This window comes from Natator depressus, chromosome 4, assembly GCF_965152275.1.
Source record: "Natator depressus isolate rNatDep1 chromosome 4, rNatDep2.hap1, whole genome shotgun sequence".
Classification (NCBI taxonomy): Eukaryota; Metazoa; Chordata; order Testudines; family Cheloniidae; genus Natator; species Natator depressus.
The window spans coordinates 44,902,698-44,929,296 of record NC_134237.1 but is presented as its reverse complement, the minus strand read 5'-3'; the positions used below and the strand labels follow the sequence as shown (position 1 = coordinate 44,929,296).

At 41.1% G+C, this 26,599-nt stretch overlaps 2 protein-coding genes across 7 annotated transcripts in view; one reads left to right on the top strand and one right to left on the bottom strand.

The window, feature by feature from the left end:
• Positions 1-2,368: 2,368 nt before the first annotated feature.
• Positions 2,369-26,535, bottom strand: C4H4orf33 (chromosome 4 C4orf33 homolog). 5 transcript variants are annotated; one of them, XM_074950856.1, is made up of 9 exons: positions 26,142-26,535; positions 21,958-22,070; positions 14,477-14,552; positions 14,226-14,330; positions 13,860-14,123; positions 11,446-11,506; positions 11,149-11,200; positions 10,819-11,018; positions 2,369-8,741 (listed from the first exon to the last, which is right to left on the bottom strand). In XM_074950856.1, exons 5-9 carry the CDS (start codon positions 14,038-14,040, stop codon positions 8,645-8,647), a joined length of 591 nt encoding a protein of 196 aa, XP_074806957.1. In that variant the 5' UTR covers positions 14,041-14,123; positions 14,226-14,330; positions 14,477-14,552; positions 21,958-22,070; positions 26,142-26,535; the 3' UTR covers positions 2,369-8,644. The 5 variants fall into 5 exon arrangements, with proteins under 5 accessions (XP_074806957.1, XP_074806955.1, XP_074806956.1 ...); XM_074950854.1 differs by lacking the exon at positions 26,142-26,535 and adding an exon at positions 26,008-26,095; XM_074950855.1 differs by lacking the exon at positions 26,142-26,535 and adding an exon at positions 26,008-26,095 and having other exon boundaries at positions 14,226-14,326.
• The window catches only part of SCLT1 (sodium channel and clathrin linker 1), a 125,535-nt gene continuing 125,095 nt past the window's right edge, over positions 26,160-26,599 (top strand). For both annotated transcript variants that reach the window (XM_074950852.1, XM_074950853.1), the window contains exon 1: positions 26,160-26,267. The gene's annotated coding sequence lies outside the window, so the exon portion shown is untranslated. The remainder of the gene's footprint in view (positions 26,268-26,599) is intronic.

Below are 26,599 nucleotides of genomic sequence, written 5' to 3'. Positions count from 1 at the left end.
GCACTGAAAACCTCTGGAGTACTTAGCGTGCTCAGGGAAGCATGTGGTTGCATATTGGAGATGATCCTTAAATGTATAGGTTTTAGTATATTAGAGATAGATACAGATGCCCTGATTTCTGTTCTCCCAGGGATTACCGCAGAATAATACTGGTGTATGAGAGACCTTGAAATACTGTAGATATACTTTTCTATAAATCTCAATCTATTTAATGAAATATACATATATTTTAAAGAAATCTTACTTGCTATTTGAAAAATAAACTACAGGTGTTGTTACTAAAACAATACACCAAATATAATTGGTGACATAAAAAAGAACAGTAACGTTGTTAATTATTCATATTAGTTATCAATTCAATCATCTCACAGGAGAATATGGATCATTAGGAAAGGAAAGAAAACCATACCCAGCACTGTAATGTAAAATACACAGCACTAATTACCTTATTTTAAACAAAGAGCTAGGTTTTAGTTTTGTTTTTGAACAAAATCAGACTCTAGAACTGATTCACTTGCATATCCAGTTAAACTGGGTTTTTGTGGCTCAAAGTGACTGGCCCTCTGGGGTGCCTCCCTAGGTAAAAGAAGTTACTGGGAGGCACAGAGAGCCATACAGGCTGCTATTCCATCCTCTTAGTTGAGCTAAACATGTATCAATTTAAGCCTGTGCATAAATGTTTGCACGCTCATGGCCCCAGTGTAGTAACTGGATCCTTGAGCAGAGGTCAGTGGCCCTTTCCACATTGCTCTGTAGAGGTGGATACAAACCCTCACCCTATCACATAGATTTTTGTAACCCTGGCCCACATCAAGTGACTGGGATCATGAAAAAAATAAGTCTTTCCAGAAATCTTGTGCAAAGAGCTGGCCTGAGAATTGTGCAGAGTCTTAATAAAATAAGTCTTTGACAAGCACTCAATGGTTGGATGGCTCACTTTGAAAGAAAGAGTATGTGAGCTGGGGATGGAAATGTGTAGGTGCCTCCCCTCTCAGGATTTTGCTGCAGAAGAAGTGGAGAGTGGGTGCTTGTACTGGTGTCCAGGTTAGCACTTAGAAACATTTGCAAGAGATAACTGTCTGAAAGCTGAGGTTCTGAGGGTTTCTAGATTCCCAGCAGCTGGAGGGCTTTGTGTAAGTTTTCAGGACTTACATGCACCAACATTAACTACTTAATTATCACAAAGACCCCTTTGAAGTAGGTATTATCCCAGTTTCACAGATGCAGAAACGAAGGCTAAGAACAAAATCATCAAACTTGATTGTATAAAGTTAGAGGGCTACATTTATATTTAGGCGCCAATATAAAAGTGGCGGAATTTTCAAAAGTTCTCAGCTAAAGCTGAAGTTAATGGGAACTGCAAATGCCACACATCTGGATTTAGTACATCTGACTTGGTAAATTTTGGTCCATGTGACTTGACTTGATTAAGACCTCAGGGAATGCTTCAGAGCTCAAATTAGTCACATCCTTAAGCCACTACATAGCCTTTCTTGGTATTGAGCTGCCTTTCATTGGAGCCAAAGGTCAGAATCGCTGCCAGATTCTGGTGAGCTTGTGGGGGCTGTGGCATCATCTGTTGTTGTCTGGGCAGCACCAATACCTCCAACAACCTTCCCATGCCAAAAAAAATAATCAAGGAATATCTGACTATAGTTTTTCTGGACTCCAAAAGCCAGCCTGAATGACTGTAGAAAAATTTAAAATCAGGGACAAACTTTCAATGCTAGTACTCCAGAGGCATTGCTTTATTCTTTTAAAGTTATCTTACTAAGAAAAAGGGATAGAAGCTTTTTTTTTTTTAAATGAAAGCTATGATTCACCTTTACATTTAGGCATGGAAGGGCTCAGCATCAGCCATAGGCTCTGCAGGCTCATAAAGGCTGGATCTGACACCACAGAAACCATCATCCTATGGGCATGATAGGGTGTTCTTGTTTCCACTTTCAGCCAAGAAAGTCTGAATAGACTTGGAGATTGAATTACCCTCTCATCCCAAAAAGGTGGTCCCTCCAGAGCACAGACACATTGACCAAATCCTTGTATTGCCAGTTTTTCTACGGCTACTTCAGTCTCTAGGGTTGTCAGAAAGTTTCCTGATTATGCACGCGCGCGCACACACACTTGTGCACACACTTTTCTGGAATTTGGAAAGAAAGATGAGGTGCAGCTGTGGGACCCTCCGCTGAAGACAGACACACACTGCGGCCGTATTTTAAAGAGGCGGATAGCTCATTTAGAATCAGCAGAACTTCAAAACAAAACAAAAAAGTAGTAAAGAAAGAAAAATACAGAACTTTGCAGTTGCCAACAGCTAAGAATGATTTTGTATGAATGAGACAAAGTGGGTGAGGTAATATCTTTTATTGGACCAATTTCTGTTGGTGAGAGAGACACAAGCCTTTGAACTTCACAGAGCTCCTTCTCAGGCTGAATGAGGCTTTGAGCAGATTACAGTGAATGATCATTTACATTACACAGATTTTTAGGCTTTATGAATCCATCTTCTGACTGACTGAAGAGAATGGGATTGTGATGTTCTGCAACTACAACAGCATAAAACCTTTTGTGAGGACTAGAAATCAGTCTTTTTCTCATTCCAATCATACCTTGTTACATTTCATAAGAAAATGGTGAGGAGAGAATGGTTGGTGGTATTAGCAAACAGAAATTTGGATTGATATTTCCCACTCATATAATATCATAGGGTTCCATTCTGCAGCTACTCCATACATCACAGACCCACAAGTGAGAAAAGAGAAAAGAGAAAAATGGGGCACTTTCACAAGCATGCATTTTTGATAGCTGTATTACTCACAAGTTATGAGATCACAAATGACTTACGCAGGTCAACTTAAACCAGTGTTAATAAAACCTTTATTAGCCTTCTCCCTCCCATACATACACTCCATGTGCCACATGTTATAGAAGAACTAGATTAGGAATATTCAAGAGCATCTTAAACACTTATTGGGACTTTCTCCAGGCTCCTTTAGTCACCCAGTTATATGCCCAATGGAGGCAGACTTTTGGCATGGCCTTCAATGGCAGCAGGTTTATACCTTGATTTACCAGGAGTCCTACGATACAGGGCTCAGGAGGGAGAAGAAAGTTATGGCTTCAAAAACAAAAAACCCCACCCTCTAAATATTACCTAAAGTACTTTTTCCATATACAAAAAATGTCAGACTATAAAATCAGTTATCTTGACTCCTTGCAGGGCTAGCATCAAGTGCTATGCATCCTACTGAGACTATCCCCTTTCCAGAGGAATAAAACTCCTATAACTCAGTCTCCTGGGCCATGAGATATTAGACTGTAACTGATGATGGACTGAATATTGCCCATTGGAAATATTGATCAGGCAGGCTGATTTTTAAAAGACAGTAACAGTTTAAAAATGCTCCAAGTTTAAAATGTTAAAATAAATCCACAGGAGATGGATTAATAGACAGAGCACAGGAAAAGTTGTCAAAGCTATAAAGTCTGTATCACCTAGCTCTGCAACTTATCATGCAGATATTCTCCATACAGTATACATGGTGTATATGATCTATATAATCATCTGTATTTTAATAAACAGCTAATGTAATAACCTATTGCAACAAAAGAATAATTTTATTTAGGGTGAAAGTAACTCATCTGCTTCTCTCAGATATAGTCAATAAGAATCCCACAGACGCATCCAAGGACAGAATTTGAAGTCTGATGGGGAAAATGGGCTGAAAACCACCTGAGTAAATATCACTGGACTTATTGTTCCTTTACATATAGGATAATCAGCTGAGTATGAGAAAAGAAAATCTGTTTGATACAAGCACTAAATACAGCCTTCCCTTTACACTCAAAATGCTTTACTTTAAATGGCAAAATTAAATGTTTCACAAACATCAAACAGTGCATATATGAAATACTGAAATGTTAAAAGAAAATTATTCCTTTTGCCTACGACTATATTTCATTAAATAAGACAGCTTTGAGAGATAGCAGAACTCTTGTATTTTTTTAAACTAGTATTTATTGGATTGATCAATATTCTCAAGACTACAGGGTAATTTTCAGGGGAATGTGTATGCACTGCAGGTGTAAAAAGAAGCCTAGAAACTATACATACAATACTTACTATTTTCAACAAATGGCACTTTATAGCAAGAAATCTATAAGTCTAATTAAGAGAGCAGAAAGAATTGGTGACACTAAGACTGCAGTCATCTATTTGCATAAGAATGGAGCTCAGAAAAGCCAAACTGCCCTTATTGGTTAGAGAGCACACAATTGAATGGAGAATGGGTATGCCAGCACAGCAACTCATTACAGTTTATAATCTTGATTACAGTTTAAGTACCTACATGGGGAACAGATATTTAATAATGGGCTCTTCAATCTAGCAGAGAAAAGTATGAACTGATCCAATGGCTAGAAGTTGAATCTAGACAAATTCAGACTGGAAATAAGGCATAACTTTTAAACTAATTTACCACTGGAACAATTTACCAAGTGTTGTGGTAGATTCTCTCCATCACTGACATTTCTGAAATCAAAATTGGATGTTTTCCTAAAAGATATGCTCGAGGAATTATTTTTGGGAAGAAGTTCTATGGCCTGTGTTATACAGGAGGTCAGACTAGATGATCACAATGGTCCCTTCTCGCTTTGGAATATATAAATCTACTAATGGAAAGGGAGCCTAAAGTAAATATTGTGTACACATCAAAATACTGAGGAATAAAACTAACCCTATATCACTTTGAAAACATTTTCTTCATATGGTTAGGAAGAAATGAGAAGTATTTCCCCCCTCATAACAAAGCAGAGTTAGCCACTAAAAAAATGTTAAGAGGAATGTATAGGAGAGTCAAATCATCCCCTCTGCAGCATGGGTGCATTGTGTGGGATAAGGATACCCATATCCCTGTAGCGTTCTTGCAAAAGCAGCAAGTACCTCCTAGGAGGCACTGAGGGCCATATTATTAAATATCTCAGGTCCCCAAAAATGCAGATAGGAGCCTAAATACCTTTAAAAATCTGGCCCTCAGATACTAAAGTGAAGAAGGCTAGGCAGAACCTTGACAGTGAGACAGAGCAGCCAGAATGAGGCCTCTTATGGAAGGGGAAGCTTGACTGAAACAACACAGAGGATAGATTTAGGAATGGGTGCATGGCCATACTCCTTCCCCTGCATACACAATGGGTTGCAGCAGGAGGACTATTCTGAACAGTGTACGGCGAGTGTGGTCCTTCCCACATGTATCTCAAAGAAATATGCATGCTCCTACCCTCCACAAGGCTATAAGCCCCTAGACAAGGCATGCACCTCTTCCTACCCCAAAAGCAGGTATGGTTTTAATAATCTGAGCAGAGTCCACAGAGTTTACTAAACCAGAGTATTTGAATTTTAAACACATGGTGAGAAAATGATATTTTAATATGTACCATTTCCTTAGTATTAGCAAAACTCAGCTTTCACTTTTCACAAATTTTTAATAGATGCGGACGGTGTGGCATGAATGTAAGGAAAAATGAATTGTTAAGACACTATTTAGGCAAATAAATTGATTTATGCCTGTTAATAAGCAAAAGGCAGTGAACAGCAGTGTATGAAAAACTTTTCCCTTCTTCTTCTTCAGAACATGATACGTGCAGTAGAGCCAGTTTTAAAGGCACACTGCACAGTTAAACACAACTGTGAACACCAAAATTCTCCAATCCTTCCACAGATGGCAATAGGAAATGTATTTCTACACTATAGCTGGGAGTGAGCCTCCCAGACCGGGTAGACAGACTTGAGCTAGCATGCTAAGAACAACAGAGTGGATGTTGTAGCTCTGGCAGAGGCTCGGGCAGGCTGGAGAGCCCAAGTTGCTGCCTGAGCAGCAATATCCATGCTGCTATTTTTAGCACACCAGCAAAAGCCTTACTAGCATCAGTCTGTCTGCCTGCACTGGGAAGCTTGCTCTCAGCTGCAGTGTTGACATATCCATATTGTGTTCAGGTACCACAGACACAGTGCAAGAATGTTCATCCATCTATCTCTAAGCACTTTAGAAAGATGGATAAACATTGTTAATCCTATTTTACAGATGGGGAAAATGTGGCAGAGGAACATTAAGTGACTTGCCCAAAGTCATGTAAATCACTGGCATAGCTGGTGTTATATGGTCAGCAGGCTGTTTAAGAAGAGGTCAGCCCTGGCTGTCACCAGTCTAATTTCCTCCCCGGTCATAGGACTGGGACTCCACAGAACATGTGACTGAAACACAAGAATAGATTTCCTTTAATAGATGGCTCTTTAATTTAGCAGAAAAAGCCATAACAAGGTCCAATGGCTGGAAATTGAAGCTAGACAAATTTAGTTTAGAAATATTTTTTAAGTGAGAGTAATTAACCCTTGGAAGAACTTACTTTGGTGGATTCTCTGACATTTGAAGTCATTATTTAAAGACTCATATTAGAGAAAGATATGCTAGAAGTTAAACAGAAGTTATGGCTTTGGTGCAAAAAGTACTTAACGAGGTTCTATGGCCTGTGCTGTGGCCACGATACAGAATATGTCAGAGTAGATAATCATAACGTCCCTTTTTGTCCTTAAAATCTATGAAGTTCTGCCAAGGGCCAGCTGCACAGTCGTGGGCTAGGATAATGGCAGAGTCAGAGAGGGACCAGCAATGGAACCCTGCAAGGAGCTCAGCTGAAGAGGCCTGAGAATTGGCTAGGAAGCTGTGTTGAAAGAAGACAGGCAAAAAGTGAAGCAGAACAATAACTTCACAGGTTTGGAGCCCAGATTGGGAAGGGAGGTCTCAGGCTCCCCCCTGCCTCAATCACCACAACTTGATGATCACCTGTTCTGTTCATTCCCTCTGGAGCACCTGGTATTGGCCACTGTCGGAAGACAGGATACTGGGCTAGATGGATAAGACCAGGTAAGCACTGGAATAAATTGCCTACGGAGGTTGGGGAATCTCCATCATTGGAGATTTATAAGAGCAGGTTAGATAAACACCTGTCAGGAATGGTCTTGGTAATATTTAGTCCTGCCATGGGGCCAGGGGACTGGACTAGATGACCTCTGAAGGTCCCTTCCAGTCCTATGATTCTGTGGACCTTTGGTCTGACCTAGTATGGCCATTCTTATGTACAGGGAGCAAACTGACTTTCGTGCCAGAAGAAAAGGACTATTGAGAGAGAGCTGGAAAAGGATTACTGAGGCCAGAAGGGGGCTAGCACATTTCATTGTTTACTGGAGCTTTTGGTTTGCCCCAGAAGACTTTGGCTGGAGGGCCAATGCTCTCAACTCACCCTACAAACATGGGGAAGACCCCAATCTGCTAAAGGGAAACTGAGGCCACATTTATACTAGCATGGGTACTGTGGCAGTTATGATGCGGCAGTTTTGCCGTGGTAGCATTGTAGCGTAGATGCTTGCTATATTGACAGAGGAGGGGTTTCCATTGATAATAGGTGATGATAGGTAATCCACCTCTCCGAGATGCAAGAATTCTTCTGTCAACTTAGGTGAGCCTAACCCCCACAGAAGATGCAGCTAACTACTTTGCACAGAGTATGAAATTTTTCACAGCCCTGAGCAATGTAGCTATGTCGATCTAATTTTTAAGTGTAGACCTGGCCTGAGGCATAGCAGCACTGGATGTCAGGAAGTAGGCTGTATGTCACAGTGGATATTAAAACCCAAGTTTCCTGACTCCCAGTCTGGTGCCCTATCCACTGGACCATACTGCCTTCATATGCATAGTATATGTTCAGTTATTTATTACTTGTTACTGGTGGAACTCCACCATGTGCTATGTACTGTACAAACACAAGAGAGCATGGGTCATATCCCAAAGAACCTACATTCTTTAAAAAAAAAAAAAGTATACATAAAGGAATTCTATACATCCCCCAAAACAAGACACTGAGGAAAGAACAATTATTCTATTTTGGTTACCTTATTAATTGTGCAACTCTGTTATGTAAAAATTGTTGTTAAATACAATATAACAAACCCCATTGTAGAATCAGCATTCCATAACATACAAGTCAGGTAATGTAGCTGAGCGCAATGTTACATAAATACTATGAAAAAGCTCAAGATTCAGTTAATAGGACAGATTTATCACTTAATTACCAGCGGTAACAAGAATCACAATGGCAAAAGTTATGAAAACCATGTAGCAGTGAAAATCTCTCAATGTAAGGGAGAAACATGCAGATTATACTGTATAACCTGAATATCCCAGCTCAAACACTGGATTTTTCCAAGAACTGAAACCTAACTATAACCTGAATGTACAACTCTAGTCAGAGTATCTTTTTCCCTGCAGTAGCTGGCCCAAGGCATGAACTGAATGACTTAAATGGGCTCACCACCATCTTACATGAACAGGCGAGTTCCACATCTGTGTCTTGATGAGGTAATACAAAAGGAGCCTCTACCATTGACCCATGATTTTTAGATGTAACTGCTGTGGATAATTGACTTTTTAAAAGATTGACTTTTTTTGGTGTTTAAAAAGGCCTTCAAACACTCATTTTTTTACGACATTTATAAATGCATACTAAAACTCTTATCATAGTTTAGCTGAAGAGGTTGGTTCTTACAGCTTCATCCACGCTGACTCATATCAAATATTTTAAATCCGTTTATCTAATCAATTGACATCCACAGATCTGATTCAGGCTGTTTCCAATCTTCTCCCATTAACACCTTCAGGTTAAGTGGTTTGAAAAATTCCAAACGATGGCTGTAAATAAAATGGGGAAGGGGAAAATTACTCAGGGTATGAGATTTGTTTCTTTACACTCAGAAGTTAAGAATAAAAATGGCTGCATATCTGTAAAAATAATTTAATATTTATTTTCCTGAGTTCTTGGACAGTGACATAACCAGTGTTCTCTTTATTTTCCATACTCTGTTTTGTGAGAACTAGATCTAATAAATTAGGAATATTGTAGAGCTATGTAAGAAGACTTCAACAAATCTTGCATTGAAAATATGGGTCCAAATCCATAGCTACAGCCAAGCAGCAGCACATATTGGGTGTAAAGTTAGCTTGCATTAAGCTCACCTTTAAATTCCTGCACTCTTTGGGCTGCTGTGCACTGAGCCAGTTTCCAAACTTAAGTTAAAGCTCCCTGATGGCTGATCTAATGGACACTGGCTGCTAATGGAGGCTGAAACTGCACTTGGTAAATCAGTCCGGTAAAAAGGGAGACACGCTTCACCCCTTGCCTCCAGCCACATCTTCCATGTTAGCAGTAGAGAGGGAATCTGGTGTAGGACCCTGACTATTGGAGGATCACCGCTGTCCCTGGAATGACCCTCTCCTTGCCTGTTATGCTGGCTCTATGTCCAGAATCCACCAGTGATGTTACTTAAAGCTCAAGATCTAGCCCAAAGACAGTACTTAACCAGGTTTCTCTCTCCCTCCTTCCCCCTCCCCAAATAGGCAACAATGAAAATGATGGAAACACTGCTTATTTCCATTACTTTATTAATTATTATTATTAATTTACTTTTAGAGCCATGGTGGGGTAGGAGAAATGATTGGAGAGGGTTAGTAAACATGAATAGGGCATTTGGGAGGAAAAGGAAAAGAGGAAGAGGACATCAAAGGCAGAAAAAAGCACAGAGGGGAGGAAAATTAGGCTGGTATAAAAGGGATGGGTACATAGGGACTGAAATCTCCCTTTCCCATTTACACAAGAATGAAATTAAAGCTATGCATAAAATCCTGATTAAAACCCTGTAAAAAGCCTTCCTTGGTGCATCCCTTTGGGCTACTCTACTGGAGCATTAGAATACTAGATGTCTTCTTTCCATTACATATGCTGTAGTCATAAGTACCAGCTAGTAAATCATGTAGTACAGCTCACACTATGCTAGTATCACATAACTGTTAAAGGGAAGGATTTTTTCCCCCTCTTTTCAAATAACCTTTGATCTTTCTTCACTTGATTTAACCCTGAAGAGTCAAAAACCAAATAGTAAAGACTAATTACAAAGCAAAACTGAAATTGGAATAAAATCTGTTTATATGCTGAATGCTCCCCCATACAAAGGTTTGGGGAGAATTCACACAAATATTGTTAGATATTCCATAAATTCTTTCCTTCCCCCACAAAATCCTTCTGGAACTCCCTTGTTTGCTGCAAAAGAGAAGGCATTCTTTTTAAACACCACAAATACCAGAAGCCTTATTGCACAGAAGTAGCAATTAGTATTATAACCCAGTTCATCGTTGTCTGACTTCACTTCACGGTCAGGGCAATAAATAGGCCCAAAATGGAATCCGGGTGAGGTCATGCTTGTCTCTTTTTCTGTTGATGATGTCTGTTTTTTTAATATTACAATCTCTTTCAACTGATTTAGTCAGTCCCCCTTTACTGCAATCAGTTCCAAAATGAGAAACTGGGCCAGGGCTGTCATGAACAGTAGAGAAGAAACAAAGCAGGTCCACTGGAGATGCATATAGTAAGATTATTACTGGTTGGCATTTCAAAGGGTGCTCTAGGCAGGAAAATGTGGGACAATCAAATTATTGATCTTGTTGAGAACTGTGATGAAATAGATGCCACTGGTGTTGAAAGTATAATTTGCTATGCACTTAAGGGATAGCAGTAAAAATCAACCTCTAATTACAGCTATTTGCCACAGAACTCTTTACACACAAGCGTGCTTGTGGAACTGGTGCTTAGCAGCATAATTAAAGCACTAGGATGGTAGTCTTAATTTTATAACTAAAGTAACTCCATTTTACAAAAATTTCTCCAATACGCCTATTATATATTGTGATGCAGATGAGGTAATTTTCTACTTACAAATCAGGTTTCTGTCCTTTCTGTATTTCATGCTGAGGCACAGGATAAAGTGCTTCATAAGTTCTCTTTGCTTCTGACCCATGAATTGCAAATGCATTAAACTTGTCAGTGCATGGTGGAAAATATCTCCAAGGAAGATGAGCTCTGCCTTCCCATTTGGTCTCTGTTCTGGACACTTCATATGTTAAAGCAAGTTCTTGCTATGTTAGAGCAATAAAAAAGCAAAAGAAAGGCAGTTGTTTCCTATTTGCTTGAAAGATAAAGATCAACTAGATACTAAGAAAGGATGTTAATTTTCCACACTTTTATGGAAAGCATTTTATCACTTACTTTCCATACTCTTCTTCTGCCAGAAAGCAACAGCAATAAATGTTGTCCATGGCTGACCATATTAAAATAGAGCAACAACGTTATTCAGCTGAAGTAAACTATTAGTATACTCCTATATTCACATATATGTATGACTTCCCATTACATCTCAGGGCTGAAGTAGCTACCACAACTGTTCTATTCCCTACACACCTCCACAATTGTGTGTGTCTGAGTGAACATTAGAAATGCTAATATAATGGCATTGAAAATGTAAGGTGACACATTTTAAAAACAATAGAAAAGCACTGTACTTACGGACAGAGTTCAACTTCTAAGTACCGCTTAGTTGTCTCACTCAAGAAAAATGCTTCAACAACTGAAAACAAACAAAAAAACCCCATACACGCCATCAATATAATATGGTAATTATTTATTCTGTTCCGCCTCTGAACTTCTCACTAAATAAAGTATTTTATTCTTTTTATGCAGAAACGTAACCTACGTTCTAGAATTCCACTTATTGTACCTATGCCATCAGCAGTTTGTAAGCTATTATGAGCAATATGCCACAATCATCATTTAGAATGGCAATGCTTAGATGTTTAAAAAAAAAAAAAAAAAGTCACCAGAAGGAGCTTTATTTAAAAAAAAAAAAGCAGCAATAAAGAGGTTATTTTGATTTTGCTTTGTTCTATCTAACTACTGGGTCTCAAGCTGGAGCCAAGGGGAAAAAGATAGTTCTGCTAACTGATGTTAGCGGTCAATGGGACAAAAGTAGCAACAGCTCAGAAGCACTTCACTTGTGATGTCTGCTGTGAGTGAAATTGGTTAGGACTTAGTGATTGTAGTCAATTGCACTCACAGTGGACATCATAAGTAAAGCACTTAAGTGCAGGAACCTGGCACTTTGAATTTCCAATCTACTGGCTTGAACATAAAATAAAAGACAAGAAAGAAAAAAACCCACAGGTGTACATGTGCACACACACAAAGATTAAGCTGCACGCAGAGGCCTATCATTAAGACCAGCTGAAGCAGGAATCCTCGGAGGAGGATACAAACAGCCAAGGAATAAAATGTTTGGACTGTAAAAGTCATTAGCTTTTCTGGAGGATGACTGACTCTGGAGATAGAAGTAGTGTTCAAAGGCAGCAGGCATACTTGGAAGCAAGCTGCCCTTGTTGTATCACCCTTCAGGAGAAGTTGATGGGAAAGTGTATGATAAGGGAGAGTCTCACGGCCTGAATACCGCACCACTTTCAGATTAGCAAAGAATGTTAAATATGAATCTTGAGGTCATTTATTGCAATGTCAGAACAAAGTATAGTGCACTCTCACCACGACGTACTTTTTCAGAGCAAGAAATAGAAGTTATTGATTTCGGCTATAGAAAGGAATAAATACAATTTACTATCTGGTTATTAAATTATTTTCGTTGTATTTTGCATTAATCTTGACTTTTTAGATGTAATGAATTTTGTGGTTGATGGGTGTTAACTTTTTGGTAGATCACTAGTATTAGTGCTTTGATAATCACAACAGAAGATGGAGCATGGCTGTAAACATAACAGACTGACCCATTCACAAGAGCACAACTGAAAAAGGAAAAAAAAAGAATGACATACAGAGAAGAAGAAACAACAGCACTGTTGTAAAAACAAATTTTGGGATAGTCATAATTTTGCACTGAAGATTACATGAATAAAATTTCCCTGTTTTCACATAATGTGTGTGGGGTCAATTTTGTTGGGCAGTAGCCTCCTGCAAATTTATTATCTCTCAAATAGATTCCCATCGGAAGAAGTTCAATAACTGCTGAAAAGAGTTATCAAAATTTGCCAGTTACTGTTTTACAGTTTAAACTATTACTGGTTTAAATTGAGTTGTCTGTTTCTTTAAGGAAAAGTACAATCTTCATTCATTAGGATTAACACAATTGCCACTTTATCTGTACATTTCTAAATATACACCCCCCTCCTCCCCATCCTTTAGGATGCGACATTACTTGTCATTCGAGATCTCATGACTATCCCTCTATACTACACCCCATCCCTCTATACTTTTTAATAACAGAAATCAAATATTTTTTAACAAATCGCATTTCTACACTTTTAACAGCAACAGTGGTGTTAACTCCACTGTGTTGGAAAAAATCTTATTTAGGTATTTACGCTCTGTTTCCCTCATATATTCATATGTTTCAATTAGATAACATATTCACCACTTCCTTTCCCAAACTAATGTAATTTGTTGTATGTTCTATTAAACAACTACCCATGACTCTTTGTTCCAAGGTTGACTGTATTTCTATAATGAGAGAATTGATTTATATAGATACGGACAATGTAAAGTTTGTAAGTTGCTTAAGGAACTTTCTGAATACAAGGTGTCATCATAAATAAGTAGTCAGTAGTAGTAGTGAAGTGTCTTCTTGAACACTCAGCATATTAAGGGAAGAAAGAATGTTAACTTTACAGTCTTACCAGACTTTGTCGTCTTTAAGGGAACTGTATTGTGATCAAAGAATCAGAATTTGTAACAAATAGATTTAATGTATCTGTCAGTTCAAGCTATATTGGCCTGGTGAAATAACTTGCCACAGGATTTAAAACAAAAACTAGATACGTCAACTGCACAGGAACACTAACATCTACACTGGTACACAAATTAAGTAAACTGCTCAAGGTCTTGCACAAGATTTTTGTTTGCAATAAAACATTTCCACTTACCCTCATAGTCCCACAGTCCATTGAAAGGCTTTCCTGGCTCTACAAGTGGTGCTGGAGGATCATTAAAGAAGAGAGCACTTACTTCCATCAGCAATCCTGCACTGCCGGACTTCAGCCTGACAGTTACTGGCTCATGACTCACTGGTAAACTGTCCCATGTGTGTTCAATTTTAAATTCCATCTAACTATTTTATAAACCAACTGGAAATGGAAGTATGTCAACAATTCCAAGATTAGCTGAAAAGACTGTCCTGTTGGTATTGTCTAAAAGAAAAAAAAATACAAAATTTTATGCAATGCTATTTTGTTATCTTAAGCATGAAACTCAAAGCAAGTTAGCACATGGGATAATTGATCTCTTTGTACCTGATCTTTCAGTTCTTACTGATGAGGAAAATGCAAATGAACGTCAGTGGGACTTCTCCCAGGAATAAGGGATGCAGGATGATGTCCTTTAAATGAAAGGACTAGCTTAAAGAAAATTGAGCAAAATTAAAATGAGAGACTGCACAGAGGCCATAAAATGGATTAATATTCTTGTCACAGCTTAATACGGTTAAATTGAAAATTCTGCTTTTCACATACAAGGACTGATAAAATAAGCTTGGTCATAGTACCTTAAAAACAGAGGTCAGATTCAGTCTTCACATACAAATGCAACTCTGCTAAAGTCAAAGAAGTTGCACTAGTTTGCTGCAAAAAAGAATTTAGCCAAATGAGTTTTATAATAAAAGCAAATGCTGCACACTTTTTAAAAATGTAGACAAAGCAGCTGAGCTCAAATATTAAGATGGTCACAATATGCACTTAATTAAAAACTTATTCCTGGGCTATAGACATATAGTCCTGGACCCCTAAAATTCATCCTTTTCTGAAGGAAAAGAGCAAGCAGATCTTGTTTTTTCAAAACAGGACCTCAGTGTTCAATGAAATTCACCCTGTAGGACAAGAACATATGATGTAATCCTGATCCCACATTCAAAACATAAACAAAAAGACTGTGTGTGTGGAGAGTCCAATTGAAGGATTTGGAAACATGTGGGGCAAAGATATGTTTCTCTACCTCTCATCACACACCTAGTCCGTGGCTGCTTCTGGTACTGTAGTCTATAGGAGTGTCCCTGGCCACCTATGTTCCCATATGGAGGGATTGTAGGCAAAAGATCTGTATAGGTAATGTCCTGCCCCTCTGACCCATCACAATCATCCCCCACAATGTCATAGTGGATTGTCACAAAGCCTGGCTCCTCAGTGCTCAGGTGGTTGCAAAATACTCTGCGTGACCTCTGGGCCCCACCTCCAGGCCATGAAGTAATCGGGTGGTTCCACATAGGCGTTTCTGTTCAATACCTTAACATGAGAATTTTTTTTAAATAAATGTCAGAAAATTTGAAAAACATCTTTCAACATTTTAAAACAAATGCAAAACAAAATGTATGTCTTTACTAGTTAATGCTTTCAGGAATGTTACACTTGAATAATTAAAATAAATAAAATTGCCAAGCGATTCATTTAGAATAAGATCCAATTACCTTTGTTTTTTTGAAAATACAATCTCCCAAGTTAAGATTAAAAAATGGCAACTGTGCATGTGCACAAAAACATATCTTCCACAAATTGTCAAAGATTTTTACCAAAATAATCAACATCTATTCTACATTAGACCAAACTATAAATTTCCACTGCAAAATGTAACTTCACTGATTTGTGAATGTGAAAATCAATTTATTTCATGGCAAAGTAACATTAATACCTGTTTTGTAAACGTCAAAATAGAAGAAATTAAAATGATCAGAAAACAGTTGGCACTAAGGATTGCTCTGCTGTAAACCAATAAAATGCAGGGACTTAAGAACCAAACCAACATTTCAACTTAATAAACCCATTGCTGAGTCTTTATGTTCATTGCAGCACTCAGGTAACTTTTCAATTAAAAAGGTAAACTGTAAAGCTTATCCTTTTAAAGGTTATCTGCAAATAAACCACCATATTCTGCTACTGACCATGACAGACATCTTCAATGAAATTAATGGGGAGTGTGGTGGTTTAAAACAAAGAACCTTCTGTGAAGGAAGTGGAGCTACAATAATTTATGAAGAATGTATGTTGACCTGGTTATTGGAATGTTTACTGTATGGATATATTGGCTTAGTTTACTAGCTGGGCTGTGTCAAGGTTCCTTCCCCACTCTGAACTCTAGGGTACAGATGTGGTGACCTGCATGAAAGACCCCCTAAGCTTATTCTTACCAACTTAGGTTAAAAACTTCCCCAAGGTACAAACTTTGTTTTGTCCTTGAACAGTATGCTACCACCACCAAGCGATTTAAACAAAGAACAGGGAAACAGACCGCTTAGAGATGTCTTCCCCCAAAATATCCCCCCAAGGCCTACACCCCCTTTCCTAGAGAAGGCTTGATCATAATATCCTCACCAATTGGTGCTGGTGAACACAGACCCAAACCCTTGGATCTTAAGAACAATGAAAAAGCAATCAGGTTCTTAAAAGAAGAATTTTATTTAAAGAAAAGGTAAAAGAATCACCCCTGTAAAATCAGGATGGTAAATACTTTATAGGTAATCAGATTCAAAACATAGAGAATCCCTCTAGGCAAAACCTTAAGTTACAAAAAGACACAAAAACAGGAATACACATTCCCTCCAGCACAGCGAATTTTACAAGCTATTACACAAAAGAAAATCTAACGCATTTTCTAGCTAGATTACTTACTAACTTTAGAGGAGTTGGAAGGCTTGCATCCTTGATCTGTTCCTGGCAAAAGTATCACACAGACAGGGAGAACCCTTTGTCCGTCCCCCCCCAGATTTGAAAGAATCTTGTCCCCTCATTGGCCATTTTGAGTCAGGTGCCAGCGGGGTTACCTTAGCTTCTTAACCCTTTACAGGTGAAAGGATTTTGCCTCTGGCCAGGAGGGATTTTATAGCACTGTATACAGAAAGGTGGTTACCCTTCCCCTTATATTTATGTAATGAAAATAAGCAGCAAGGAAGAAAAGTTCAATGTAAGCCACCTCTCAGCAAACACTTGAGGGTTTACTCCTGGGGGAATTCTGTGCCACCATGCATGCACAGAATTTATGTTCCCCAACAGATTTCTTTGCTTCCCCACAGAAAACTGACTTTCTGATGGGAAAGCAATGGGAAGGCACAAGAACAGTCACGCAACCCTCCTCAGCAGTATATTTCCGATACCCAGGGCAGCCAGCAGAGAGGTAAATCACTGTGAGGCAGGGGACGGAACTGGGGAAAACCCAGCTGGTGGCTTCTACCCTGCACCAGGCTCAGCTGCTAGTCCCAGCTGGGCTGAGGAGGACAGGACTTCCTCTTCCCCTATACAGCATCTGATTTCTCCAGCTGCAGAAAGCTCTGCAAACTGCCCCCTCTCTCCCACTTCCTGCACCCATCGCTCCTCAGCTGCAGGGTGAGGGATCCCTTATAGGGAACTGCTCCCTCATCTGCCCAACCCCCATGCATCCAGACCCCCTCATACGAAGACCCTCCTGCCGAGCCTCACCCTCCCACACTCAGAACCTCCCAGCTGAGCCCCACTCCCCATACACCTGGACCCCCCGACTGAGCCCCCCACTCCCAGACTCCCTGCTGAGCTCTATACCCCCATGCACAGACCCCCCCCCCCGCCCCGAGCCCAAACCACCTTCACCCGGACCCCCCTGCAGAATCTCATTACCGTTGTACTCAAAACTCCCCAACAAGCCCCTGTGCATCTGGATTCTCCACTGAGCCGCCTGTACCGACATTGCCCCACACAGAACCCTCTCCAGCCACCCCTGGATCCCTTCACAGTAAGCCCCTCCACACGTGGATCCTGCCTCACTGAGTCTGCCTTCCCACACCTGGTGCACCTGGCACAGAGGAGAAGGGCCCTGGTGTGTTTCTGGGGCAGGCTGTGTCAGGGTTAGGTGCAGCCTCACTGCTGAGTCCGTATCCCGGGGGGAGCTGCACAGTGATCTCCCATCTCTGTGCAGCCAGTGGCCTGTGCTCCTTAATGCCATGCCGGAGCCTCCAAATTTATTTGACAAATAACATTTGCAGAATTTTAAAATATTGTGCACATAATTTTTATTTTTTTGGCGCAGAATGCCCTCAGGAATAACGGTTGTTACAGGGTAATGGCTCTGAGGAATCTGTCTTGACTTCCTGCAGAGCCTACTGAACTGTTTTTTTGACGACAAAGGCAAAAGTATGGGAACTGACAAGAACAAAAGAACTCTGGCTGGATAAAAAGAGACTCTTTCCAAAGCGAAAGTAGCTGGGGATCTGTCAGGGGAAAGCAGACATCCCAAACCAGCTGGGGTGTCAGAAGAAATTCAGCCTGTCAAGGCAAACATGAAGGAATGGTAAGTCATTGGATATGCATGCAGACTGTGTTGGTTTATAATCCTTTTTCTCTAAATTCTTTGCTCTGACTGTTAAAACAAACAATGATTTGGCTGTCTGGTCACCATATTCATCTCTGTCTCAGACTCCCAAAGGGAAGAACTCCAGGTGTTGAACTCTGTTGGACCTGCTGGGTAAGCACAGTTGATACGCAAGGTATTACAGTCTAGGACCTGGTCTAAGAGTAGGAGAACTGTGGAATTCCAACCCAGGAGAAGTAATGTTGGATCACATTAAAGAAGTTCTGTATTAAAATCACAAATGAGTTTGATTCCCCATAGTTTAAATTCCAGGGTATTACTAATTAAGAGATCTCTTGGTTTTTGGTACTGTTTCTCTCCCTCTATGTGTAAAACTTGCAAGCTGCTAATTGTGTTAGTACATTCTAAGACAGAGTCTGTTCTCAAAGCAATTCTTTGTAACAACAACTACTCACACAGAGAGAGACTCAAAGCAATACTCTGTAACAACAGAAACGGCACCCAAAGACTCCCCGCCCTTTTGTTGTATTCATCTCGCTTTGTTAACAATTGTGATTAAAATAGAGATAGAGGATGTATGTGGATGGATGCTTGGTGTGATAATAACTGAATGATCAGGGAGGTGCCAGCCTAAGAATCCAGTGTCCATCGGCTGAAGGCGGCGTCAAGTGGAAATAACCAGAGGACCCTCGGAGGGCAGACTGGAATCCACCCAACAGCCTCAAGAATGGGAGAACCAAAGAACAAGATAACATCTGGCAGCACGGAGCCGTCAGGAATGTGACATCTGCTGATTGATTCAGTAACAGCATGATGAAGCAATTCCCATAGACTGACATAGGAAGAAATTCCTATAAAAATGGACTCTAGAAAGTGAGAACTTTGGGGTCTGATTCTGCAAACCAACTTCCAGGAGCATCAGATGTGCATCTGACGAGGCCCTGCTCCCGCCTCATGTCCAGGCCACCTGGCCAGTGGCTTGGCATGAGCAACTCTAAGGCTGGTAACTATGATAACAACCTTGCAGAACCTGTGTGTGTATGTGTGTGTGTGTATGAATGAACGAATATGAGATTGAATGGAATGTTATAGCTATAACTAACTGCTTACTATGATTCTTTCTGTATTCACAATAAATGTGGTATTTTGCCTTTTCCCCTTTAATAAGATCCTGCTGGTTTTTATTTTATTGGTATAACAGTAAGGGCACAAAGCCTAATACATGAGGGGATGCACTCAGAGAATCCAGAAAGAAAGGAAAGACATGGCTACACCTGCCCCCACGACACCTTCCAACTACTCACAAACAGTGGTAGTATAGGATCTACAGTAATCTGAATTTCAGAAAACTTCATCCACTTCAACAATGTGTGCTGAATGCTCCGTTAAGCAGCCTATTGCAGGAGGAATATTCTGCACGCTCTTTTACTCTTAAATACTAAAGGTCTATCCTTGTTGTGATGGAATAGCACCTGGTCAGCTATGACACTGCACCAAACACTATTCTAAAGAGCCACCAGACTCATCTGAACCCCTACAGACTGCTCTCTGTGAAGCAGCTTTCTATTACTTAAAATTTATAGTTATTTATTATATAGAATCTAACAAAATACTTTACTAAAGTTTTTTTTTTTTTTTTTAAACCAGCCACTGGCACTTCCTAAAGCAACTTTCACTATCTATACATTTGTTTTTTATATGTTCGCTTGACTGAATATTGAAGCCAAGGCATCATTACAAACAGATATTAATGGCAGCTATTTATCTAAAATATCCTGACTTTCTACTTTAAAAGTCAGAATGTTGTCTGTCTTTTTGAGACAGGAGGGAAAGCAGGATGAAAAGGAAGATGGAGGCTAAAGAGAGGTGAGAATCTAAGCTGTACTATATTAGGTTTTAGAAGATACAAAGGATAGTTCAAGAACTCGCTTACTTCATAGGTGATACTTTGTATGTCTGAGGTTCACAAAACTAAGTACATTTACAAGACATACTGTAACGGCATTTTTAGGAGCACTTACAGTTCACAAAAATGCTCTCTGCAAGGCAGTGGCCTATGTTGGGGTAATGCCAGATCTGCCACAAACCAAAGGGAAAGCAGGAACATCTTGATCAAGTAGGCAGACAGCAAAGAATGTCCTCTGCCACTCTGTCATAGGGAACAGTACACTTCACCTGGTGTGGAGGGGGCAGAAAGAGTGTTTACCCATGTAAGAGCATGTCATTGTCTGGCCCAAAATTAGAAAATTTCAAAAAATGTATCAGATTTTTACATTATAAACAGGAGAAAAACATTCATGCTTGTGTAGAAGCATTAGGTCTTATATCCTTTTTAGGCTGAAGCCACTGGAGGGCAACATGCTCACACAAACAGGTGATGGGACAAAAGCTTTTCTAATAACAGTAGTTAACTTTTAGAGGACAGCATGATCATATACTGTAACCAGGTGTGAATTATATCCAGCACACAGTTGAGGCACATACATACTCGGTAAGGACAGCCACACACAATTAGCAAATTATCTAGCTAGATCAGAGCTGTTCAGCTGTGTATTGCACCGTGCAGTAATTCCACAAACCATTCCAAGCTCTCTGTGAAAAGTTCATGCATCTGAACAGTGATCCAGTTTTTAGAAGTAATAATCACTAGTTGCAACTAAGCCAGGGGAAAGCCAGTCAGCCTTAATATTATGGTCTTCCGATTGTGACTATTTAGAACAGAGGTGGGCACACTTTTTGGCCCAAGGGCCACATCGGGGTTGCGAAACAGTATGGAGGGCCGGGTAGGGAAGGCTGTGCCTCCCGAAACAGCCTGCCCCCTATCCACCCTGACTGCCCCCCTCAGAACCCCCGACCCATCCAACCTTTTCATATATACAGAACCACAAAAGGACTATATATTGTGGATAATCAGATGGTTACTTTAGTATTTAAAAAATTGTGTCTGAAAGGTTTTATCAGAAAAGGTCACTAATTGCATACATAAATCTTGAGACCTTGATCCTATAACTCCTTATGCACTAAGCAACAGGAGTATAAGGTGACTGTGCTTTGGAGAAGTGTACACAGAGGATGTGTGTGGACACAATTAAGGTTAAGCAACTCGGGTTCTAATTCAGCTCCCACGGAAGTGAACAGAAAGATTCCCATTAACTTAAATGGGAGCTGGATGGGGCCTTATGTGTAATTCTCCACATTTAGTGAAAGTAAGCCTCAAGCCCACTGTGGGCTTGTTCCCTTATTCTGAAGAGCTCAGGGTAAAAAAAGGCACAGAATGAGTGTGCCTGAGGATGTAAATAAAGCTGCATGCTCCCCCCCGGTATTAGACAGCAGTAATTTGGTGGTTATGCAGATCAGGATCTGATGCTTCCTTTGTCCTGCTCCTCATTTTTTACCTTGTGCCTACATGTACAACACTCTGCAACTGTATGATGCAGGATCAAAACCTCTGTGTGCGCACATAACATATATACTCATACATAAACACTAGTAATAGTTTCTAAAAATAAAAATAGAATGTTGGTGCTGTTATGTAGCTTTAGTGAAGAGGCACTTTGGATTTTCAGTCATTTAATGTTCCATTATGTTTCTCCTCTCCCTCATTAGAAAAAATCTGGGGAAATCCAGAGAGTATCCCTGCAGAAGACATAAAAACAACCACTTATCAGAAGAAAAACAATAATGAAAAGATTTTCTTACCTCTTTGGTAGGTGGTTATAATTCCTGACAGCAGCAGGAAATGTGATGCTTCCCCCCTTAAGCATAAAACTTGAAGGTAGGTCTCACAGGTTAGAATTATAGGAGAGCAAGTACTAGAAGTGACAAGAGGAAATAATGCATCTTATTAAGATACTAGTAGCTGAAAGCCCATGCTGCATGAGGGGCTGTGTGTGTTTAGAGTTACTGTGTATGCTGGTTGTGTTGTTGTGTGGGTGCTTGTGTTGATTTGGGTCTAGGGGCGTGGGATAGGGTATACAAACCCCACACTAGTAAGGAAGGGATTGAGCAGCTGCACTGGGCCCAGGCAACCCCCATTCTCTGTTCCCCCAACAACACACCACACATGCAAAGCATGCACGGCTTGGAGGAGGAACTCAGAAGAACAGGCCAGCAGACAATAGAGCTAAACTGTCATACACTCAGAGCTCCTGGGAAGGAAGACTGCATGCCAGGCTATAGTGACTTTACCACACCCAGAGAAAACCCTGTGATGCTCTGAAGGTCTGAGACTTTACTTTTGATTTCAGTCTTCTTTTATATGAGCAACTTAAAAAGAATTAAAGGTCACATCCAAGTTTGTCATGCACTCTACAGATTCCAGTTATTTAATGTCTTTACTTAATTTGTTGTGGGGAGAAAGGGGACTGGTAGGAAGTGATCTAGGGAAACACCACTTTTGGGAGCAGCACTTACTGCCTACCACTGGACCCCAAATCAGAACCTGAGGGAACCAAGGGGAGAGACTATCAATACCAGGAAAGGAAGAGATTGCTATGTCCATCTTGGCCACAAAGAGACATCCATGGTGAGTGAGCTCCCTTCACAGGGAGAGTTGTGCTGGGAGATCTGTGTTGATCCGTGCTGGAGGCAAATGAAGTGAGTGTGCCGCATTAAGGGGCTGTATATGTTTGGAGTTACTGCATGTGCTGGTTGTGTTGATTAGTGTCTGGGGGTGGGTTGTACTAGGAGATGTGTTGATTTGTGTGGGTAGCAGTTGGGTGCATGAGTGTGACAGCTGGGCCAAATAATCCTCTATCTGAACAGTCTCCCTTATTTAACCATTTCATAGGAATTAGCTGTAGAGTAAGGCTGGTGACTGGTTGAGTTACCTCTGATATCACAATGATCTAGGACTCCTGGCACGGCATAGATACATGCCTTCCTGCAGTAGTTCTCAAACAGGGGTACACATATCCCTGGGGGTGCACAGAGGTCTTCCGGGGGTATTCAACTCATCTAGTTATTTGCACAACTACATAAAAAGCACTGGTGAAGTCAGTACACCCTAAAATTTCATACGACTGGTTTATACTGCTTTATATACCATACACTGAAATGTAAGTACAATATTTATATTCCAATTAATTTATTTTATAATTATGTGGTAAAAATGAGAAAGTAAGCAATTTTTCTAGTCATAATGTGCTGATACTTCTGTATTTTTAGGTTTCATTTTGTAAGCAAGTAGTTTTTAAGTGAGGTGAAACTTGGGGGTACGCAAGGCAAATTAGACTCCTGAAAGGGGTACAGTCTGGAACTACTCAGGGTAGACTGGAAAGGTTGAGAGCCACTGCTTTACTGTAGCTGCACTCCACATGGATGTAACTCAAAGTCAAAATTTACCTTAAGAGACTGTGAAACCCAGTGACAATTGAACCTGGTGGTATTCCGAACAAAAGTTCTCAACCATGCTTGTAGCTGCTTCCATTGCTTCACACTGAGTCAACAAACATCCTAGGCTTAAGGGTAAAGGGTGACATTCCTGGAATCTTACACCATGTCTACACTTCAAAGTTATGTCGACCTAACTTATATCAGCATACAGCCTTCACAATTATTAAATTGCTTGTGTGTGTGTGCACACTTGGCTCCTTGTGTCAGTGGTGTGTGTTCTCACCAGGAGTACTTGTATTGTCAGCATGGGGCATTGTGTGACAGCCAGTAACTGTCAACATAAGCAACACAGTGTCTACACTGATATTGTGTCAACCTAATTACATTAACCGTGACTCTATACCGCTCTGGAAGGTGGTGTTACTAAATAGGCATATATCACTGGGAGCCAAATTTAAGTGAAGACACTTGCATAACTAGGTCAATGCAAGGCAAGTTACGTCGATCTAAGCGTATAGTTTAGACCAGGCCTTACTCCACAGATTCACTATTACTATAGGAAAAAATGCATAGAAAAGATGGCTGAAAAGACAGCTGCTCGGATGAGAGGTATGCAAAACACAGAGGATCAAATTCTCTTCTCAGATATGTGGATACAACTACCATAGAGCCAAATTCAGATATTATATAAGCAGGTACAACTTTACTGATAATTTGGCCTATTGACTTAAGTGAGGTCTGCTCTTCTGTACAGGGATGTAGAATTTTGCCTGTGCCTTCATGCCATTTTCAGAACTCCATGCTCCAGATTTGAATAGTCTGGTAAAGGTCTTTGAAATATTAAAGCATTAACTGCCTGACCTGAAGCCCTGATATGCACATTTTTTCTTGAAGTCCAGAGATTTTCCTGCATAAGGATTGCATGATCAAACCCTAATGTGTGAGACAGTATATACTGCAAATTCTATTCTTCAAGTGGAAAACAACATTAACATCTAAATCTACATAGGCTGTTGCTTAAGAAATGGGTTAAAATAGTGACAGAGTACAAAGATATGTACTCCCCCATAATTCTATGCTTGAGCGTTTGCTATAAGAAAACTCCAAAATGCTCACCAGTCAATCAAGATATGCAAATTCTGATTAAACAGGCTCTACAACAAAGGAACTTTCATAACTGTGTGAAAAAACTTGTATAGCATAACCTCAAGTTAACAATATGTAAATCAAACGCTGCTAATTGTTTTACACTCACAGCTCTCTGAGTGCATTAAATTACTTATTAAATATATAACTAAGCGTAGGGCCAAAATTTACTGGTACTGGATTGTTTCTGCTATTGGCATCTCTACACATATCCCTTATAGTGCTAAAGAGAAATGGAGTTTGGTACCCTCTGTACCACATACTTTTTATAGTCAGAATAGAAGCACTAGCAGTGACCAATACACATTTCTGGCTTATTTCAGGAATTTCTAACAAGGATAAAAATAAATTCCAGGAAAAAATAGTACATGATCACATAATTCAAAACTATAATAATGCATACACAAAAAGGGACCAAATTAAGGTTGAACATGGAACTATAATTCTGGTATTTGACTTCTGAGTGCTTGACTTTGCAGTCCTAATAATGTTCTTTTTACTACTTTTTTGTTTGTAGTTTCCTAGGTTTTAAAACAAACAAACCCCAAAACCAAATTCCATCATATTGCATCAAAGGTATACCCACACAGGTCATCAGCAGGGTTAGCTCCACCGCACAGATCTCTGCCACCTGAGTGGATAGAATAGCTGACAGCAATAACAGATACCCATTGAGCATGACAATGTCTACACTGCAACTAGACACCCATGGCTGGCCAGTGCCAGTTAACTCAGGCTTGCGCCAACTGACTCACCAGCTTTCATTACTGTGTAGACTTCCCGGCTCCAGCTGGAGCCCGATCTCTACGACCCTCTCACTTTGCAGGGTCCTAGAGCTCAGGCTTCAGCCACAGCCCAAACATCTACAGGGCAATTAACCAGCCTGCAAGCCTGAGCCCTGGGAGCCGGAGTCAGCGAGCACGGGCCGGCCACGGGTGTCTAGTTCCAGTGTAGACATACCCTCTGCGGACCAGCACTGGAGGGGCGAGGGGTGGGTGAGGCACCTGGTCTTCTGGTGGGTGTCAGAGATATTTGCTGACACTCGGGTCTGCTGGGGTCCATCCCATCCATCCCAGCCCCCGGAGGGGAACGGGCTCTACTGGGGCCTGACTCTCCTGCTTGTCTCCGCCTACCTAGCCCGCAGTCCCCGCCCACCCAAGTGTGCCCCGCACCCGGCTCCCACTCCCCGGCACAGGCTAGGGCAGCGGCGGCGGCGGCAGCTGCTGCTCCCGCTCCCCTAAATAGAAGGGGACTGGCGATTCCACCTACCGCGCGCCGCTGCCCGTCACTGGACGATGGCGTTCGCCTACTTGTCCGGCCCGTCCCTACCCCACGTGGGAGAAAAGGGCGGACCCGCATGGTCATGCAGAAATTACACCAATAAGAAACCGCTTTCCACTTACTTCGGATTCCGATTGGTGGATTGATTTCTGTCACGTGAGCGGCCCAGCTCCTCGCGGCGTCGGTCGCTAAGGCAGTTGGTGGAAGTAGCGCTAGTTTTTAGCGGGCTGGCGGTAAGCGTTGGACAGGTGAGAGCTGGCTGCTGTACCGGAAAGGGGGTGGGTCACAGGGCGAGTCGCTGCGCGGGCTCGCTGAGCCTCGTTCTGGCCCCAGGGTCGTCGTCTCCCGCCGCGAACTGCCCCGGGGTTTGTACACCTGTGTGCGGCGGTGCCCCCGCAGCCGATTGCTGCGACTCGCTGCCTTCCCGGGGGTGGCCCGGGGTTCGCTCGGGGCAGGGCGTGCGGAGCCGTCGGCGGGCGTCCCCCTCCTTCTAGTGCCTGGTGGGTTTTGCCGGACGGGGAGGCGGAGCTCGGGCGAGCCCGCGCCGCCCCTGTTAGCAGCACGGGGCACTTCCTGGGGG

What these genes read in the sequence shown, in the direction of transcription:
- C4H4orf33 (XM_074950856.1), bottom strand. Translation starts at nt 14,040, where the DNA reads ATGGAATTTAAAATTGAACACACATGGGACAGTTTACCAGTGAGTCAT. An exon ending in TTAGAAGTTGAACTCTGTCC is followed by an intron (nt 11,201 to 11,445) that starts GTAAGTACAGTG and finishes TAATATGGTCAG; the next exon opens with CCATGGACAACATTTATTGC. An exon ending in GCAGAAGAAGAGTATGGAAA is followed by an intron (nt 11,019 to 11,148) that starts GTAAGTGATAAA and finishes GCTCTAACATAG; the next exon opens with CAAGAACTTGCTTTAACATA.